Source organism: Lissotriton helveticus, chromosome 10, assembly GCF_964261635.1.
Source record: "Lissotriton helveticus chromosome 10, aLisHel1.1, whole genome shotgun sequence".
Lineage (NCBI taxonomy): Eukaryota > Metazoa > Chordata > Amphibia > Caudata > Salamandridae > Lissotriton > Lissotriton helveticus.
The window spans coordinates 969304441-969325619 of NC_136071.1; the positions used below are offsets into that span (position 1 = coordinate 969304441).

Sequence of the window (21179 nt, forward strand, 5' to 3'; positions counted from 1 at the left end):
CAGCGCCCCATGGCTTCAAGGAGCTTTCTTCTATGTCCGAGGCATTGGCTGACAAGAACACGGACAAAGATACTGGAAAATCAGCTCCCGGTAAGCCTCCATGTTGTCCCCCAAAACAAATTGATTTAACTGACCCTAGTACTTCCTCGTTAAAAAAAACTACAAAAAATGCTACTAAACAAAAATTTAAGACGGGAGCGGGGAATCTTGGACCTAAAAACAATGTACTTAATGATATTAACAACCCCGCAAGCCTAAATAATATGCCTAATATGGTTGCAAAAGTAACCCCGGAAGTCACCAAAACAACTAATGGGTCAAGTGACACATTATCTAAAAATCAAGAGACAGAAATAAATAAAATATTAAAAGAAAACACAAGGAAAAATGACAATTTAACTGCCGATTTAATTACACAAACTGCTGATGGGGCATCTAAATTTCAAGTTATACAACCTACTGAACTACCATCTATTTTTGTAAAGGTGCAAACAACTGACTCTGTTGATACAGGACGCGACAGCATTAAGCTACAACAAAAGGAACTCAACTCTATTGTGGTGATAGGCGAAGAGAGTGCAGACTTAGGTTTGTATGACGAATTTGAAAATGAGACTGGAGAAGAAGAATCAACCGATCCATCTGAGAATGTAGCAAAATCTTTGGCGACCAGAAGACGCAAAACAAAAGGCAAATTTAAGACTAAAAGGGGGGCGAAAGCAAGCACTACCTTAAATCGAACTGTAATCAACAATATAGCGTCTGCTAAGAAAATTCTGGTTGACAAAAGCCCTCTTAGAAAATGGATCGAGGCTAAAGGGCTGGTTAAAAATATGACATTAAGGTTATCTGGAACAAGCCCCACGGACCTTGATTCAAACTCCAGTTTGACAAGCGGTTTAGTCCTTCCAGATAACAGTACTATTAAAGAACCAGCTAATTTAACTGCCAAGGTTACATCGGAACAAAACACGTCTACATCTATGCTACAGCATACTTCAGCAGTTACAGATGGGGGCAGAAAGATAACACTACAGATCTAACTGGTGATGATAACACTCTTGCTATACCTACTGTCCTATCTGTGCCAAATGCGAATACTTCGCTATCCTCTCCTCCTTCTTCTCCGATGGCCAGCAATAGCATTTTTTCGTCGAATCCAGTAGGGGAGGATAAGCAAGAATCCAACTCTACTCAACTTGACACTATACTTCAGATATTAACTAACCAACACACTGAAGCGCAAGAGCACTACTCGCAAGTACGCGAAGATAACAACAAACTTCAATCTGCCTTATCTGATCTAACTTCCAAATTTTGTGGGGTCTCACAAGATATTGAAGAGCTTCAGCACAGAGTAGTAGATATAGAGGAAACTACAACTCGTACACATTCAATGATAAACCAACATGATATTCAGATAATCGCACTTCAACTCAAAGTAGAGGACTTTGAAAATAGACAGAGGAGATCAAATTTGAGACTTTTTGGGGTGCCGGAAGGATCAGAGGGATCAGACCCGAGAGCTTATCTGGTAGGATTACTGCAAAAGGCTTTCCCGGATTTAGCTGATTGGGACTGGGATTCCCAAATCCAACGAGCACACCGTTTACCCTTAATTCAAAAAAACAAAGAAAGCAAATTTCCCCCTCCCTTTATTATTTTTTTTGGCAACTTTTTGTTGAGACAGGCCATATGGCAGAAAGCGCGTCCTAATACCCCTATAGTTATAGGGAATCTGTCTCTATTTGTTAGGTCTGATCTCAGCAAAGCCACAATGGATAGACGTTGGGAACTACGTAAATTGATAGACCCAATTAAATCTATGGGGGGCCAAGCTTTTCTCCAAGAACCGGCACGGCTGAAAGTCATGAAAGATGGGCGCACTCATTTTTTCAATGATCCTAAAGAAGCTGAACATTATCTCTCTGGACTAAGTAAAAGTTAAAGCTAAAGTGAAAGCTAAAACCATAGAGATCTTACTACTCAGTTAAGATTATTATGCCCTTTTTTTTCTTTCTGACTGTGTCGATTTAGACAGGTTAAAGTAAAAGAAACTAACTTCTCGAGATGCAAAGTTATTTAGTGGGGGTGGTGGTAGGATTCTTCAGGTAGACTGCTGCAGAAGCTGCCTCTCCAACGGCAGCAGAACCAGAAGGGTGGTCCCTTCCCGTTGTGGGTGGGTGACAGGGGGGTGGTGGGGGGGATCCATCGATTCTCCGCGGGGTGGGGGGGGAAACTCTGAAAAAACATGTTTGCAAACTAAGAGGGAGACTGGTAAAAAATGATAAAAATATAAATAAACATTTACTTATGCACGATTTTGAATTTAAGAAATACCATTTGGTTTACGGTTATGGTGGTTGTTTACATTTACAATGTATAGAGTAAAATGTCTGGCTTGGAATGTGGCGGGTCTAAACAGTAAAAACAAGCGACGTCTGGTGTCTGAAGAAATAAGAATATACAGCCCTCATTTTATACTACTTTCTGAAACACATCTAGCTGGTAAAGACAAAAAAATAATATGTCAACTAGGTTATGACATTATCAGCTGTACTACATTTGGGGCATCAATAAGAGGGGTCGCGATTCTCAAAGACAAACGATTTAAAGCTGAAACTTTACAAACTGCTTATGATAAGGATGGCAGATGGGTAATAGCTCAAATGGATATTGAAAATCATAAATATGTTATTTGTGCAATTAATGTACCAAACTAAGATGAACCTAAGTTTTTTGATGATTTGAATATAAATTTGCTGGGTTGGGATGGGGAGCTTATTGTAATGGGGGATTTTAACTGTATTATGGATTATCAAATAGATACTACCAGGCCAGGGAGCTTCCAGCGGATGCGCAAAACTAGAGCGTCAATCTTAGATCTATGTCACACTCATAACATAAAAGATGCGTGGCGATACTTACACTCAATTTCTCCAGGCTATACATATTATTCTGCACCCCACAAACTCTGCTCCCGGTTAGATATGGCTTTCGCTAACATAAACTTCTTAAATACTTGCCTAATGGAGGTTTGTCCCCGAATTTCTTCTGACCATAATCCTGTGATGCTAACTTTTGATATCTCGCATAGAAACATCCGCCCTAGACTATTTTCTTTTCCTAGACATTTGATAACAGACCCTATTTATATCTCACAGCTGAAAACTCATCTTAAAAAAATTATAGAAATTAACCAAGATTCTGCTATATGTAACATAGTCTGGGATGCCTGTAAGGCAAGTATCAGGGGGTTTACGCAAGGATATGTGATTAAACAAAATTACGAACGCCAAAAAGCTAATCAATCTCTGACTTCAAGTATTTCAGCTCAAGAAGCGCTGTTGTCAACCGCACTACGTCTTAAACTGCCAACGGTTGTAGAAATAGGTCTCAAATTAAACCAGCTGAAATTAGAAACAAAAGCTAAATTTATTAAAAAAAACAGTACTAAGCTTCACAAATACAAGATAGAACAATATGAGGGCGGGGATAAAATTGGGAAAATCTTGGCGTACAAAGTAGCAGAAGATAGAGCCAGTACTACAATTGCTAGTATTCGGGGTTCTGATAATCTATTACACGATCAACCTTATGATATACTAGAACAACTTGCTGAATTTTATAGGACTTTATATACTCCAGAATCCACTCCAAACGAAATAGTAATACAGAATTACCTAGATGAGCTTCCTATAGCTTCACATAGCGAATCAGAATCAGATCTTATGTCGGAAAACATCACTGAACAAGAACTACGTCAAGCTTTTACCTCTCTACCCTCTGGAAAGGCTTCAGGAGAAGACACAATCCCGTTAGAGATTTATAAAATTTGTTTAGAGGAACTTGCACCTTTGTTATTACAGGTAATGCAATCGATTGGGGAAACCAGTAAGGCACCTAAATCATGGAACAGAGCCAAAATAATATTTTTTCTGAAACAAGGTAAACCAAAACAGGAAAGAGGGTCATATAGGCCGATTTCTTTGATCAATACAGACGCAAAAATCTTTGCAAAAATTTTAGCTTCCAGATTAGCGCCTTCTATGCCTAAAATGGTTAATCCCCAACAACACGGGTTTGTTACTGGGCGGGATACTACCATACACGTCAACATGGCTATTACAGCATTCGATGTGGCTGAGATTGAGTCCACCCCACTTGGTATGATATTATTGGATGCAGAGAAGGCTTTTGACCGGGTGGGGTGGGACTATTTATGGCACGTTATGATCAAAATGGGGTTTAACGGATATTTTCTAAAATGGATAAAAGCGCTATATGACAACCCCACTGCATGTATTAGTTATGGGGGTTTGATCTCTACAGATTTTTTGATACTGCGGGGCACTCGTCAAGGCTGTCCCCTATCACCATTACTATTTGCCCTATCACTTGAACCATTTTTACATTCCCTCCAAACACAACCCAAAATCATACCGTTTAAATCTAATGAACAGGTGCTAAAAATAACAGCATATGCTGACGACATTGCTGTATACTCTTCTGACATTATACAGACTCTAGAAGGAATAAATATAGAGGCCCTCAAATTTGGCAATGTATCTGGGTACAAATTAAATACAAATAAAACACAAATCATAGCCAATTACTTACCAGCAACAGAAGTCCCCGAGATATGTAAGACCGCTACCTATTTAGGCGTTAAAATTACATCGAAAATACGAGAAGTAAATAATCTCAATTACAACGATCTAATCAAATCTACTATTGTCACATTAAAAAAATGGCATAGATTACCTTTGAATTTAATTGGCAGAATTAATCTCATCAAAATGAAGATACTTCCTAAATTTTTATATCTATTTCGTTCCATCCTATTTGCTTTAAATAATTCTTTTTTCAAACAGCTTGACGGGATTTTCAGTAGTTTTATATGGGGATGTAAAAAAGCCAGAAGATCGTTGAAGCTCCTCAAAAACAATACAGACAAAGGCGGTTTAAATTTTCCAGATTTAAAATTATATTTCTGGTCGTCGTTTATTAGGCGCCTTCGATCTTTACTTTACAAGGAAAACACTTTTTTTTCATGTATTTATGCTAAAATCTGAATCCAATATGTTTTTACAGCGAGTTAACGACCCTAATTATTTTAAAAGGGTGAAATTCAAGACCGCCAAAGACATTATCAGGATATGGAATAATATCTTGACTTACTGTAAAACGTCTTTTTACCATCCGAAATTACAACTCTGGGACAATCCCGGCCTCCCGGGAATATTTAATGATGGAACAACCCATAGATGGTCAACACATGGTATTAATACTCTCGGGGATCTATACGGGGCACAAGGGTTTCTAGATTTTCATACTTTACAAATTCTCTACAATTTGACGGAAAATATGAGGTTTAAATATATACAAGTACACGACTTCCTAATCAGAAAGAAACAGCTATTTAATATCTTAGATTCTGATATCTGGAATTGTTTATATTCTACCAAAAACAAATGAGTGATAAGCGAGGCATATAAACATCTCTGTGCTGCTAAAATTGATGATTGTCTACAACTAGCTCAAAAATGGAGCAGTAAAACTGGTTTAAATATAACGCCTAAGCAAATCAGATGCTCTTTAGCTAACATAAATAACGCTGTACGCTCATCTAGCTTGAGATTACAACAGTTTCGCACAGTTTGTATGTTATACTATACACCGGAAAAGATTTCAAAGTGGTCTCCTAATAACACTCAAGGAGACCGCACTAATTGCCCTAAATGCCTTGCCTACGCAGCAGATCTAGAACATATGCTGTTTTCTTGTCCAATGTTAAAGGACTTCTGGGGGGAATTAACTAAAATCTTAAAAATTAAAAAAATACCTCTGCCCACGCTTACTTCATCAACCGTATTACTCGACTTATATCCTACTGTTCTATCACAACCCGCTCTGACAACAATCCTCATGTCCTGCGCCAAACTTACATTGGCTAGAGCCTGGATCTGCCCCAAGCCTCCTAATATCTGGGAATGGTGGTCATTAGTCAACGAAACTCGCTCTATGGAATTTGGATTAGCTAATCTCAGAGGAACTCGCTCACAAAAAAAATTTGAAAAGATATGGGGCGATTTCATCGATGGTCCTGGGTTTGCTTAAATGCTCAAAATGTTTAAATGTTTGTATCATAGATGAAATGATATACTTTTTCCTGTTTTTTTTTCGGTTTTTTTTCTGTAATGTGTTCCAAATGGAAAACTGAAATTAGTTTTTGTGAATATCGTGCTATCTATACTCTGTATTTCATTTAATGGATTTTTGTTATGTCTCTCTCATTAGTTTGCAAATAAAAAAAAGATTTAAAAAAAAAAAACCAAGGGCAAACTTAGAGGTCTGGGAAAGAGTGGGGGATAATTGGGGCCTCAACACATTCCTTTCCACATTCACACCACTTTGGGGCAACCGCAAATTCACTCTGGGACAGGCTCCATCCTAATAATTAGTAAGGGGATGAAAAACATTGAGAGACATGTTCTGGCAGTGGTCAATCAAATCTTTTGAACACTTAAAGAAGGAGTACCACCTCCCAGAGACTGAAAGATTCATTACTTGTAACTGCTCCACGAGCTATTCCATCCTAGAATCAAGCAGGGGGGCAGAGAGCTTTAACACCATTTAAAAAGTATCTTCTACAATGCACAGACAATAAACATGCTATTTCATTCATATGCAACATGCTACAAATTAAAAGACACCCCATTAAACCTGCCTTCTAGCATGCCTGGGAGAGGGAATTGGGCATACATTAGACTATGACCAATGGGCAGAAATCTTGACCCCAACTTTGAATCCTGCTCGCGAGGAAGATACATCATCTTTAAGATTCTATATCGGAGGCACTACACCCCGGCTCATCTGAATATATGGAGGAGGGATCAATCACACATTTACTATTATCATGCCCGAAGATTCAGCCCTTTCGGACCTCCATACTGTCTACAATAGAACGTATCACTGGATCATATCTAGCCAAGTGCGCTGAAGTGATCCTGTTGGGGCATCTGATACTTGACCTTTACCCGTTACATGGTTCACTAGGTAAATTGATTTCCTACCTCCTTTTGGTGGATAAACAAACCATCTAGAGCCAAAGGGGTCAAAAAACCCTACCATCTGAACACAAGGGGATTGAAAAACTGCGGTAAATTCTCAGCTTGGAGAAACTGTCTAAACTAGCACAAGTGAAGGAGAAAGCCTTCACCAAACAACGGGGGCATCTCCTAGATTACTTCATCAGAGGCTATAGGAAATTTGCGTGCCTAAATATCTCTGCAAACTTAAACTACTCACTCCCTTCAAGCTTTAGGACTAGTATGTTACACTCTACTAGAGCCACAGAGACTCACAGAGCCTGGCTGTTGCTGATAATGAAATTAAAGGGATCAAATGCACAGGGATACAGCACCACACTCCATAATCGGACCAAGGGACTGGGCGGAGATGAGAAGATAGCTTTGGGGAGCGAGGGAGAGTTATTCAGGGATTACCTGGGGTTAATTTTTAAGATGGGTGTGCTTACTTATGATATCCACTGCATGCTTGACCAGGTGCCAAATAGTTAGTAAAAATGTATTCAAACCTAAAAAGTAAGAAGGTTCTTACTCAGTTAATCTTCTATTCAGTGTCCCAGTCTTGGCTGTGTCAAACCATGACATTTCCTGATGGAGGATGGCATAGAACAACCTGCGTCGGATCCTGACTGTCTGTCGAGTTGCGGCAAGGAAAAAACTCCAGACTTGAAAGAAACTGGATACGAAAACAATAAAGGCAATTGCAGCAAGATACGAAGCATACCTGATGGATAGAAAAAAAGTAGCTTTTTTGTAAATCCCAGAATAATATTTCCACAGGTTCAAATTTGTTCACAATACTTTGTCATATTAAATGCACTTGCTAAATGCAGTTACCAAGTGATATGCAAACTACAAGGATATTTTTGGATCAATGTACAGCAAAGACATGTACTCAAAAGTGCATTCATGCAAGCTGCTGCAGGTGTTGTTCCAAAATAAATTCCTAACACCCAAATTAGGGCTTCTGAGCTAAGGCCAGAGCTTCTGAAGTGGATAAAGAACATCCTCAGCACTTAGAATGCATGAATCTACAGAGAGCACTGATAGTCTCCTGGTCAGTAGAGTCATGGCAGCCCTAATTGTCCTGGACCTCTATGTGGCTTTCAAGACGGCTTCCCACCCCATCCTTATCTGATGTGTACATGAGTTTAGAATTAACCCTGGGCGTAGTTCACGTAGTAGCGCTACGCGAAGCTACGCAAAGTGCACTTCGCACTACGCGAACTTCATGTAGCACTACGCGAGCTGCGTAGTAGCATGTTCGCACTGTGCAAGATGCGTTTTCAATGAATGCACAGTGCGGACAAGCATCCGGCACTCTGCAAGCATTGAAAACGGCATCTTGCACAGTGCGAGCTGTAGTTTTCTGCTGCTCGAGTAGATTATTACTCGAGCGGCAGCTTTCTCAACGCGAACAGGTAGTTTCTTCTTGAGAGCGGTCGCGAACATGCGCAACCACTCACAATGAGAAACCTGACCTCCTCTCGTTGAGAATCTCGCCGGGATGTCATTTTGCTTGCTCACGGTCGCGAACATGACGTTCAGGATCACGAACAAGCAAAAAATTACCACTGCACTACGCTACGCTGCACTACGCATGTTCGCACTGTGCTACGTGCAGCTCGCGTAGTGCGAAGTTGCGAAAACTTCGCAAACTCCGCGAGCGTAGCGTAGTGCTTCGCCCAGGGTTATTTAGAATACAAGGAACCGCTTTTTGCAGCATCAGCTCCTTCCTGACCGGTAACACACCAGCAAACAGCTTGGCCCCTTTATTTTTTGGATGCAAATGCCTATACCTCTGTTACATGGCCTAAGTTGTTTTTATGAATCAGAAGATATAGATTTTCCCTCCTTCTCATGAGAATTTGGGGGGTTGTGATAGACTTAAATCTACGTGCTCCTTATTTTTGCAGTGCTGCTTTATTACAGGACCCTTCAAAGTTTGAAGCAGGTTAATCCCATGACAGGTCTCATTACTCCCAATGGATGTCTCTTTTTGAAGATACGGGAACAGGTACTAAGGAATCTCTCCTAGATGGTGATGTGGAATGAAAAATGTATTTTTTGGCAGTCTCCAGGTATCACATTAGAGTCAGATTCCAGCAAGGACAGTTGTGAAGTGAGGTATCTAATAGTTTCAACAGAAAGAAAGTGGTCTGTGGAGTCAAACTAGTGTATGTAAACTACTTAAACCATCTTGGAAGATCCTTTCCTATCAATGTTTGATAAGAGATCAACTGAATTGTTGTATCTTTCTTTAGATGGCTATTGTGTCAACTGTTCATTATGTAAACAACTAGTTTGGCATAAGGTCCAAGACCTTGGCAGACATGGCAACATAATTTTTTTGTCATTGTCATGTTGCAAATGTAAGCAGATTATCATACACTGCTGTCCAATATAATGATTGGTTGGAACTCCAGGCTTGTAGATAACAGGTTGTTGGACTTGGCCCTTTTTGCAGGGTCATCCCTGAACTTTTTGCCTTCCTCTTATATTTTTTATGACCTGTTGTTGGCTATTTTATGACTCTGGGCACTTTACCACTGCTGACCAGTGCTAAAGTGCATACGCTCTCCCGATTGTAAATCAATGTATTCATTTGTGATTCCATGATTGGCTGATTTGATTTACTTGTCAGACCCTAGTACAGTGCACCAGGGGTGCCCAGGGCTCGTAAACCAAATGATGCTAGTGGGCTTGCAGCACTGGTTGTGCCACCCACAGGAGCAGCCTTGTGAAATGTGTCTAAGGCCTGCCATTGCAGAGACTGTGTGCAGTCTGGTACTGCCATGCTGGCTGGGCAAGTGCACCCACTTACCAGTCCCTAAACATTCCCTTTTCTTCATATCAGACACCCCTATGGTAGGCCCAAGGGCAGGGTGCATTGGTATAAGGTAGGACATGCCCTGGTGTGTGTGGCATGTCCTAATAGTGAATTATAGCCATTTTCATTTTTCACTAGTGCAAGGCTACCTGTTCTTCATAGGCCGGAATGGGCAGTTAGATTATTACTTCTTATAATCATAACTGACTCTGGGAACATGGTAGAAATCTGATTTTAGTATGCCTGAACTCAGAATGATAAAATACACATTTTAGTAAAGTTGGTTTTAACATTCTGTGTTTGAAAATACCACTTTTGGAAAGTAGGTATTTTCTTGTCTAAATTTCCAAGCCTGCCTCTGCTAGGTTGTGTATTCCTTGTCTGGACTTTGTGAGTGACAGGGCTGGGGGATTTCAGGAGACAGAATGAGTAGGCCCAGTGGTGAATAGAGAGATATGCATCTAGATGGATGGGAGGAGTTGCACCTGGGAGCTGAATAGGGCTGTTCCTGCTTTCCACAATGCCGGCTTCACCCCCTGTGGTGTGTCTGATGTCTCTGCCCTGCACTGTGAAAGGAGAGAAGGAATCATGTTAACAAAGTGCCCAATGGCTGTGCTTTCCCTCCAAAATGCTGGCTCCACCTCCTGTGGGTCGTCTGATGTTTCTGCCCTGCACTGTGAAAGGAAACAAGAAGAAACCTTTGCTGAGGAGAAGAACCAGAAGAAACTGAGGAGAGACTATCCCTAAGCTGAAGTGCTGCTTGGGGAATTGGCCTGCAGTGGTTGCCTGACTGCCAAATAAAGGAGAAAGGACTTTGTGTGCACTTTATTTCAACTTGTGAAGGATTTCCAAGGGCTTGAGAAAAGAGCTTGCCTCCTGCTGAAGTCTCAGGGACAACAGACCTCAACCCTCAGGTCCCCAAAGTTCTTTGGAAGTGTCTGCTGCTATTTTGGGACTTCTGAAGGATAGCGTGTCACAAGGAGCTGGAAGCGTTACTCAAGAGGGAGAAGCATGTCGCTGTCACAGCCGCCACATTTCTGAACAAGGATGTCGCCGCTGTAGCTGACACATTGCACCGCATCTCAAGAAATGTCCCACATCCCCGAAGAAGCGTGTCGCCGTCGCAGCCGTCGCAGCCGCCACATCTCTGAACAAGGGTGTCACCGCTGTAGCTGACACATTGCACCGCATCGCAAGAAACGGCTCACAACATCGAAGAAGCGTGTCGCAGCCGCTGCCGTGGCATTTCTGAACAAGGATGTCACCGCTGTAGCTAACGCATTGCACCGCATCACAAGAAGCGCCTTGCATCCACAGAGAAGAGTGCCGCCATTGGAGCCGCTGTCGTCGCATCTCAGAACAAGGGTGTCGCCGCTGCAGTCGTCGCTTCAAGAGGAAGCGTCGAACATCGAGGGAGATGAGTGTCGTCGCCAAAGCCGCTGTCGTTGCAACTCTGAACAAGGGTGTCGCCGCTGCTGCTGATGCATCGAGCCAGAGACTTCTCGCAACATCGGAGAAGCGTGCCGCATCTGGAAGATCTGCACGTCTTTATTTCTTTGCACCAGAACTTTGCTGCATTTCCATCTCTGCAACACTTTTGTTGTGGAAGCGTCACGCATCAAAAGGTACATTGACTTAAAGTGTCGCACTTTCAAGAACTGAACAGAACTAAGCTAAAACTACCATTTTAAGTACAGTATTGTAGATTTTTGTCGTTTGTGGTCTTGTGTTAAGTCTATATAAAGAATACTTATTTTTTATATAAAACGTGTGGTGTCCATCTGTAGTGTTGTCACTTGATTACTGTATGTGGTCACAAATGATTTACACACTGCCTCTGATATAAGCCTGTCTGCTCATGCCAAGCTACCAAGGGGGTGAGCTGGGGTTATTTTAGGGTTGTACCCCCTTACCCTGACTAGAGGCAAGGGTCCCTATTTGTCACAAGTACCTACCTGTGCCAACTAGAGACCCCCAGTTCTAACATTGGTGTTCAGCAGTGAGGATTCTGCACTTGCATTTGTGACTCATATACAGTGATTGGTGAACACTACTTAGTGAGTGCAGACCATAACGCAACCACATACTTCTAATTCTTGTTTTTGCCAGGGATCTCTATTTTTGCAAAATCATGCCTGGTTCAACCACCATGGAAAGGGCAGAATCCACTGCATCTGTTGACTGTGATTGGGAGGAAGAGAGAATAAAAAGCTACACCAACAAGCAGCTCAAGAGTTTCTGCAAAAAGTTTAAAATCTCTGTGACCGGACTCTCCATAAAGGAGCAGTTCCAAAAGGCCCTGAGGGCCTGGGTTGAGGCAAGGAATGCCTCTGGAGATGAGGATGAGGATGCAGAGCAGCAGCTTGACGGACCACTGGGTCCAGAACGGAGGGGAACAACCTCCCCGTTGGGTAGCAGTATTTCTGCCCGAGACCTGTCCCCAGAAGAGCTGGCACACAGGAAAGAAAACAGGATGCATGAAATGGAGATGGCCAAACTCAAATTAAATGGGCAGTTGGAATTAGAAGTGCAAACCAGGGAGTTAGCCCTGTAAGAAAAGAAAATGCAGTTTGAGCATGACTTGGTAGTGAGGAAGCTTGATTTGGAGCTCGAGAGGCTTGAGGCCATGAGTGTCTCAGCCCAGCAACAAGAAATTTGGGTAACTCAGGAAGTGAGCTTTGCTGAGTTAGAGGTGGAGTCAAGCTCAGATGGTGGCAGCGAAATTGAATTTTCTATTGCTGAGGGAGTAGTAGACACACCCAGAGATGTGGCACCTGACTTGGAGGGTGTTAACATACACCAGGAGGTTCAAGGATATGAGGTAGCTCCAGTAGTATGCAGTGTCCCTGAGGAGAATGGGGTAACTGGCGCAGGGGTTCATGGTCCTAGTGGTGGGAGGGACACTCTACTGACTCTAGATGAGAGGAGCAGGGAGAGGGGTTCCCACAGGGTTGAAGTCCTGGTATGTGAGTGTGAAGAACGCCCAGAAGAGTGTGGGTTGAATGACAGAGACAGTCAGATACTGTCTTGCCAATCTCAAGAGAGTGGTGTGGTGTATGTGTGCGAGGCACTGGATGGTGAGGTGAAGAATAGTTTGGTTAACCCCTGTGGGGGGCCGTGTGATCCGATTGTGGGAGAGCATATTGTAAGTCCCTGTTTTACAGAGCTATGCCAATGCCTGTTGGAGAGTGAGTTCTCTGACCCCAGGGAGCTCACATTGGAGACAGACCTTTTGGTGGATTCCAGAGGGTCTGGAGAGGCATTTGGGGGTTATCCTTAGAAGAGTGGCTCAGGTATCTTCCAACCCAGAGTGGTGGAAGTGGTTCAGAGTAGCCCATCTAGGTCCCGTTGTAGTGGGAGGGGTGTAGGAGCTCACGTCCTGTCTCAGTGGAGAAGAGCCTGGATGGTTCTTTAAGGGAATACTAGGTGGGGAGCCTAGGCTGTCCTGATGGACCGCCCATTGAGGGGGATCCCCTAGTGTCTAGTGAACTGGGAGTGTCTGTTATCAGGCCTCCATTAGTTCTGGTGTCTGGTAGTGCAGCTCCTAAGTGGAGGGTACAGAAGTCCAGACTGAGGGGTGAAAGGGGGAAACAGTCCCCAGTGGAGGAACCAGTGGGTCAGGGGCCAGCCAGAAGGGCTGCGTCACCAGTGAAAGACCATGGTGACACCACTTCTGTCCTGGGGGATCTTCACGCACTGTCAGATGGACAGGGGTTGGGAGATCTGAGCCACGCAGACTATCACACAACACATGAGATATGTGTTATCCTCAGGGGGGCATGCGTGCTCCCAAGTAAAGTCCTGGGTTGCCAGGCAAGTGTTTAACCGCAGGGTTTAGGACCTGGGTTGGGAAGCCAGGTTCAGGTGTTGTCTGACCTGGAGGAAGGGGCAACTGTAATCAGTGTCCTAACCGAGGTAGCTTCTATGGGTACACCTCCAGATGGGAGGGTGCAGTGCTCTGAAAGGGGGTGCAGAGGGAGGGAGTCCTTAACTCTGACCCCGGTGCAGCCTGAGGGTTTAGACCCTAGGTTGGAGGGACAGTTTCAGGGTGTCCCCCCTGACCTGGAAACCCAGTTGCAGGATAGAACCCCTGAACTGGTGGGCGAATTGTGCAGGACACCTACTCCAGGCACCCTGACAATTCTGGAAGGGGGTACCGCTCCAGGTGGGAGGGTACAGAGCCCCAAGGAGGAGGACAGGATGTGGGAGAGCTCACCCCAGTCTCTTGTCCAGCCGCCGGATACAGGCCCGGGGCTGGTGGGTCAGTGTCAGGATGTCATATTTGATCTGACAGGAGGAAGAGTGGACAAAGGGTGCCAAACACCTGGGGCTACTGCCCCCGCTCTCGGATGCCACAGAGGTTTGAGAGCCCTGAGAGGCATAAGGCCTGGCTCTCATCCCTGACTACTGTCAGTGGCCACTGTGGCTTGCTGTCTGTCGGTTGGGACACAGACTGTGAGCATGTTAAAGTTAAATGCTGCACAAGTGGTGACAACAGTTGAAGAGAAGGGTTCCTTATGGATTAGCTCGGTGGACCCTGAGAGTATGGACAGAGGATTTGAAATGGGTTCAGATTCGTGTAGAACTGGAATATGCCCCTGCTGTTGCGGGCAAGGTCCAGGTTCTATCGCCCAAAGCAGAAAAGCCCATCAAGGTAGTGATTGGTCTACCCTTGGTTTTGGCTGGAAGAGGGTTGTGTTGGACTTGGCCCTTTTAGCAGGGTCATCCTTGAACTTTTTGCCTTCCTCCTATATTTTTTCTGACCGGTTGTTGGCTATTTTATGACTCTGGGCACTTTACCACTGCTGACCAGTGATCAAGTGCATATGCTTTCCCTATTGTAAATTAATGTATTAATTTGTGATTCAATGATTGGCTGAGTTGGTTTACTTGTCAGACCCTAGTACAGTGAACCAGGAGTGCCCAGGGCTTGTAAACCAAATGCTGCTAGTGGGCTTGCAGCACTGGTTGTGCCACCCACAGGAACAGCCTTGTGAAATGTGTCTAAGGCCTGCCATTGCAGAGCCTGTGTGCAGTCTGGTACTGCCATGCTGGCAGGGCAAGTGCACCCACTTGCCAGTCCCTAAACCTTCCCTTTTCTTCATATCAGACACCCCTATGGTAGGCCCAAGGGCAGGGTGCATTGAAAATATAAGGTAGGACATGCTCTGGTGTGTGTGGCATGTCCTAATAGTGAATTACAGCCATTTTCATTTTTCACTATTGCAAGGCTACCTGTTCTCCATAGGCCAGAATGGGCAGTTAGAATATTACATCTTATAATCCTAACTGACTCAGGGAACATGGTAGAAATTCGAGTTTAGTATGCCTGAACTCAGAATGATAAAATACACCTTTTAGTGAAGTTGGTTTTAACATTCTGTGTTTTAAAATACCACTTTTAGAAAGCAGGTATTTTCTTGTCTATTGTTCCAAGCCTGCCTCTGCTAGGTGTATTCCTTGTCTGGAGTTTGTGAGTGACAGTGTTGGGGGATTTCAGGAGACAGAATGAGTCTGCCTTGTGGTGAATAGAGAGATCTGCATCTATATAGGTGGGAGGAGTTGCAACTGGGACCTGAATAGGGCTGTGCCTGCCTTCCACAATGCCGGCTCCGCCCACTGTGGTGCGTCTGATGTCTCTGCCCTGCACTGTGAAAGGAGAGAAGGAATCATGTCGACAACGTGCTCCAGGGCAGTGCTTTACCTCCACAATGCTGGCTCTACCTCCTGTGAGTCGTCTGATGTTTCTGCCCTGCACTGTGAAAGGAAAGAAGGAGTCAAGTAAACAGAGTGCTCCAGAACTGGTATGGACTGGGCAAAGGCCCCGCTACCCTCAAAGGACAAAGAAGTTTGGGGTATAAATATTGGGACCCTGATCCCAAGAAATTAGATCACTTTTGGACTACAAGAAGAAACCTTTGCTGGGGAGAGGAACCAGAAGAAACTGAGTAGAGACTATCCCTAAGCTGAAGTGCTGCTTGGGGGATTGGCCTGCAGTGGTTGCCTGACTGCCAAAGAAAGGAGAAATGACTTTGTGTGCACTTTATTTCAACTAGTGAAGGATCTCCAAGGGCTTTGAGAAAAGAGCTTGCCTCCTGCTGAAGTCTCAGGGACAACAGACTACAACCCCCAGCTCCTCAGAGTTCTTTGGAGGTGCCTGCTGTTGTTTTGGGCCTTCTGAGGGACTGCGTGTCGCAATGAGCTGGAAGCGTTACTCAAGAGGGAGAAGTGTGGCGCCGTCTGAGCCACTGTCGTCGCATCTCTGAACAAGGGTGTCGCCGCTTCAGCTGATGCATCGAGCCGAGACTTTTCGCAACTTTGGAGAAGCATGCCGCATCTGGAAGATCTTCACGTCCTCATTTCTTTGCACCGGAACTTTGTCGCATTTCCATCGCTGCAACACTTTTGTTGTCGAAGAGCCACGCATCGTAAGGTACATTGACTTAAAGTGTCTCATTTTTAAGAACTGAACAGAACTAAGCTAAAACTACCATTTTAAGTACAGTATTGTAGATTGTTGTCGTTTGTGGTCTTGTGTTAAGTCTATATAAAGAATACTTATTTTTGATATAAAACGTGTGGTGTCCATAGGTAGTGTTGTCACTTGATTACTGTATGTGGTCACAAATGCTTTACACACTGCCTCTGAGATAAGCCTGTCTGCTCGTGCCAAGCTACCAAGGGGGTGAGCAGCGGTTATTTTAGTAGTGTACCCCCTTACCCTGACTAGAGGCAAGGGTCCCTATTTGTCACAAGTACCTAACTATGCCAACTAGAGACCCCCAAATCTAACACAGGTATTGATATCTGGATCAGGAACTGTTTGTTCTTCTCAGAAATCTTTGTTTTTTTCATGTGAGCTACTTTATATTCAGCCTCTGAAGAAAGCTCTCTAAGTTCTAATGTTGGATGCCAGTTGTAGAGGATTTGATTGTTTCCTTCACCTGTATACAAAGTTAGGTTTACGCTTTCACCGAGACTTTGGTTCATGTAATGGAGAGAACCATGTTAGCGTTGATAACTCAATTTTTGCTTGCTCAGGTATGTTACGTTTATTTGTAATGTGCACTGTTACCCATGAGAGTCTTTTGGCGCTAAGCTAGTGTGTGTGCATAGCCTTAACTATGGTAGGTTGGTTAATTGAAAAGCTAAGTCTTCAACTTCTTTCAGAATTCAAGAATTGAGGGGAAGGCACTGATTTGGACTGGGAGGTTGTTACATGCTTTAGGAGCGACATAAGAGAATGGCCATCATCCTGATCTTATTCTGTATATGTGTGGGATGTGTGCGAGCGGGAGTCCAGCAGAGTGGAGGTGTCTGAGTGGTTGATGGAATGAGATGTGGTCGTTCAGCTAGATGAGTCTAAGCTGCGTAGTGCTTTTTTAAAAATATCTTTTCATTACCAGCTATCGACATACAAGCGATCATAGCAACCATTCAATTTCAGTTCTGGCGCGACATAAGTTTGCAATAGTCATTCACATTATACACAGTCAGGACAAATCATAGAGAAAGCAAGTCGTCTAAGACAAGTTGCTGAGGGGGAGTGCAAATGTACCCCCAGTACGAGTTCCGAGGCTCCCATAGTCGGGACCACTTTTTGGGTCAGCAACGAGCAACATATACTGTCTTTTCACGGAACATGCACCAATCCATACCTGAATTCCATGCTTCCAGTGTGGGCGGTGCTGCTGCCTCCCAGGCATGGGCAATGTTCCTTTTTGCTAGCATGAACCCCAGGGTGGCCCATTCTGTCTGGTGTGTTTTCAGATCCGTTGGTTCCCATTTGTTCAAAAAACATCTACGTAATTCCGGTTGAATAGGAACTGCAGGACCTCCCCCATTACTTCATGTATCTCCCTACAGTAGGACAGGATATGTGCGCATTCCCAGATGATGTGCATAAAAGTGCCTGTGCGCCCACAACGCCTACGACAGTCCCCTGTTTCTGTTCTTCCCATTTGCACTAATCTAGGCCCTGTTATATATATCCTATGCAGGATTTTAAGTTGTACTAGTCGTAGTCTTGCTGGAATCGCTACTACCCTGGGGGAGGACACAGCCTCCTGCCGGTCCACATCGTCCATCTCAATGCCGTCTGCCTTGTCGTAATGTGGAGAGAGGGTCCTCCAGACTGTGTATTAATTTGTTATAAATCAGCGAAATGGTCTTCTCCGGGAGGTTGCCATCCAATATTCTATCTTCCAATGGGGAGGACTCTGGAGTAGAGGAACACTTAGGGAGTACTGAGCGTAGGGCTTTGTGCACCTGTGCATAACAAAAACGCTCCGAGTCCGCCAGTTCGTGTTGGTTTTGTAGGGTAGTGAAAGTTTTTATTTCTCCCTTCTCCCACAGGTCATGAATCCGTGAGATGCCAATCATGTCCCACTTGTCAAACCCTTTTGTCGTCCACAAGTTACCCAATTGTGCAGAATCCCATAAAGGGATGGCCAATGTCAGTTTACCCTTCCAGCCTAGTGATCTGTTAGCGGCATGCCATACAATGATCGAATGCCCAGTTGGGCCATCAGGAAGGCCGTAGAGGTTTCGAACAAAGCGACCTATTGTAGTTCCCTCCCGGGAGAAGCCACTTGTCCATTCGGTAGCCTGGATCATCAGGGTCACCGTAGGTGCTGTGATTGATGGCAGCCAGATGAGCCGCCCAATAAAAAGAAATTTTAATGTCGGGGAGGGCAATGCCTCCATTGCACCATTTTAAGGTAAGTTTCCTCAGAGCTATATGTGGTGTTCCACCCCATAATAACTACCTCTGGAGGTGTTCAATTTCTTTAGAATAGGTCAGAGGCACAGTGTCAAGCTAATTTTGTAGGGTGTATAGGAAACGGGGGAGGGACATGATTTTACCAAGGCAGGACAGAGCGAGAGTTTTCCAATTGGCTAGATCACATTCTAGTCATACTAGCGGGGGAAGCAGATTGCTATTGTAATGGAGCGTGGAGTCTAAGGAGATGAATATCCCTAAATATTTGACCCCCGTGGTACTGACTTGAATCAGACAATTACGAGGTAGTGCTGGTACTCCCACATAGAGGGCATATAGATGGGACTTAGTCCAGTTACTCGTGAACCCAGAATATCTCCCAAATACTGCAAGTATGTCCAGAAAGGCCGTTAGGGATTTTTTGGGGTCGGTTAGATAGAGCTATATGTCATCTGCGTAAAGCGAGATTCGGTCCTCCTAATCTGGTGACCAGCGAAACTAGTCGCTTACAGGGTCCCGTCGAATCCAGACCTACGGTGGTTTCAACGCCAAGGCAAATAGGAGAAGGGAGAGAGGGCATCCCTGACGGGTGCCTCGGCTCAAGGCGAAAGTGTCTGACTTTTTATTATTAACCACAACCCGCGCCAATGGCGCAGAGTATAAGAGGCGTACCCACCGGATGAACTCCGGGCCGAACCCCATTTTCTGGAGCACCACAAGGAGATAGGGCCATTCAATCGTATCGAACGCCATAGTGGAGCCAAGGAAACCAGAATAGCTGGTTCCAGTATAGTGTTCGCCCTGCCTAGAACTCCTTGGACTCATCGCAGGTTCAGAACTGTATTCCGATGCGGAATAAAACCAGACTGGTTTGATATGATTTTTACTAGACGATTGGCCAGTACTTTTGCAAGAATTTCAGGTTCAGCATTAAGGAGGGAGATATGCCGATACAAGGTAAAGTCTGTCTTGGGTTTGCCTGCCTAATGAATAGTTACAATATTAGCTATTCGTTGATCTAACAGTAGTTGCCCCCTCTCCCTGCTATATTCAAACATGACTTTGAGGTGGGTGGCCAGTTTATCCGGGTTAAGTTTATATAATTCGATAGAGATCCCGTTAGGGCTAGAGGCATTCGGTGAGTTAAGTGATCTAATTGCCTGCGCTACTTCGTCCGTAGTCAAAGAGCTGTCCAATACTTGTCTTTCTGTCAAGGAGAGGGTGGGCAATGTTATGTCCCTCAACATTTCAATGGAGTCTTCTTCGGTGTAGGGTGCCACAACTGTATATACCTCTGTGAAATGTCTGGCTAATTGGTTTGCAATTTCCTGAGGGTCTGTTATGTTGACATTGTTGGTGTTGTGGAGAACTGGGACCAATCTACTTGCCCATTCCCGTGCATCAAGCCAGGCAATCAGTTTCCCAGCCTTATCTCCCAGATCATAAATTCTCCCGAGTTTCTCTGTCCCCAATGTTTTAGCTTTGTCTGTAACTAGCAGCCTATATTCGTCCTGTTTAAGACGTAACAGACGGAGTGATTCAGGAGTAGTCTGCATTTCCATTTCCCTCTCTAGCTGGTATAGTTCATCGTCTGTATTAGACATTTCCCTTTTTTGTTCCTTCTTGTGACCTGATATTAGGGACAAAGCCTCCCCCCTAGTTACCATTTTGAAAGCCTCCCAGAGTGTCTGGAAGGAGTCTACTGTGCCCAAATTTTCACAAAAATAGTTGTCCATTGCACTGAGAAGATCCTTGCAATTTTTTAGTTGCGGCGGTACCAGGGGTTAATTGGAACAACCCCGCCCACCCGTGCGTGATCCAGGAGCATATGTACCCATAATGGTGAGTGGTTGGATATGCCTCTGGCTAAGGGTCTGATCTCGTGAATATATCAAGATTAGGGAGCTGGGAACCAAAATATAGTCAAGTCTGGAAAGGCTGTGGTGAGCACAGGAGTGGAAAGTGTGTTGTTTTTTCTCGGGGTTGTATGTACGCCAGCTGTCCACTAGCCCCATGGCCTCGAGGAAGTCAGGTAGCCATCTAGTGGCGGGTCCGAAATTACGCGGGGGTGACAGTCCATGCCACCAGAGCCCACTAAATTAAAGTCACCTCCAAGTAGCAGCAGTCCCTCCGGCAATGAGAGAAGTGTAGTGCGTAGGTCCTGAAATGTGGTAGTCTGGAAGCCAGGTGGGACATATACAGACACTAATGTAATGGTGCGTCCCTCCCAGGACCTGGTGATGACTACATCTCAACCCCTATCGTTGGCTAAAATGGAATCCACAATAAGGGGGAAGGTGTTCTTTACCATAATACCTACTCCTCTAAAGCTTGTTGTAAATCCTGCATGCGCCACCAGTTTATATCCCCCCTGCTCATTGCTCTACAGGAGTGACCTATCAAATGTTCTCCTGAAGGAGGACAATGTCAGGGGCCTGGTTCCTAATATATTGAAGAACGATACCACGTTTAACCTTGCCTCAAAGTCTTTTGACGTTCCAGCTCAGAATTTTGGCACTTTTATCCCACTGTGTAT

General features: G+C 44.3%; 1 protein-coding gene across 2 annotated transcripts in view; it reads right to left on the bottom strand.

Moving 5' to 3' along the window:
- Positions 1-21179, bottom strand: part of LOC144784686 (ATP-dependent translocase ABCB1-like) — a 1804387-nt gene that overhangs the window by 1557792 nt on the left and 225416 nt on the right. For both annotated transcript variants that reach the window (XM_078663637.1, XM_078663636.1), the window contains exon 6: positions 7624-7815. In XM_078663637.1, coding sequence (XP_078519763.1) covers positions 7624-7815 — 192 coding nt within the window. The remainder of the gene's footprint in view (positions 1-7623; positions 7816-21179) is intronic.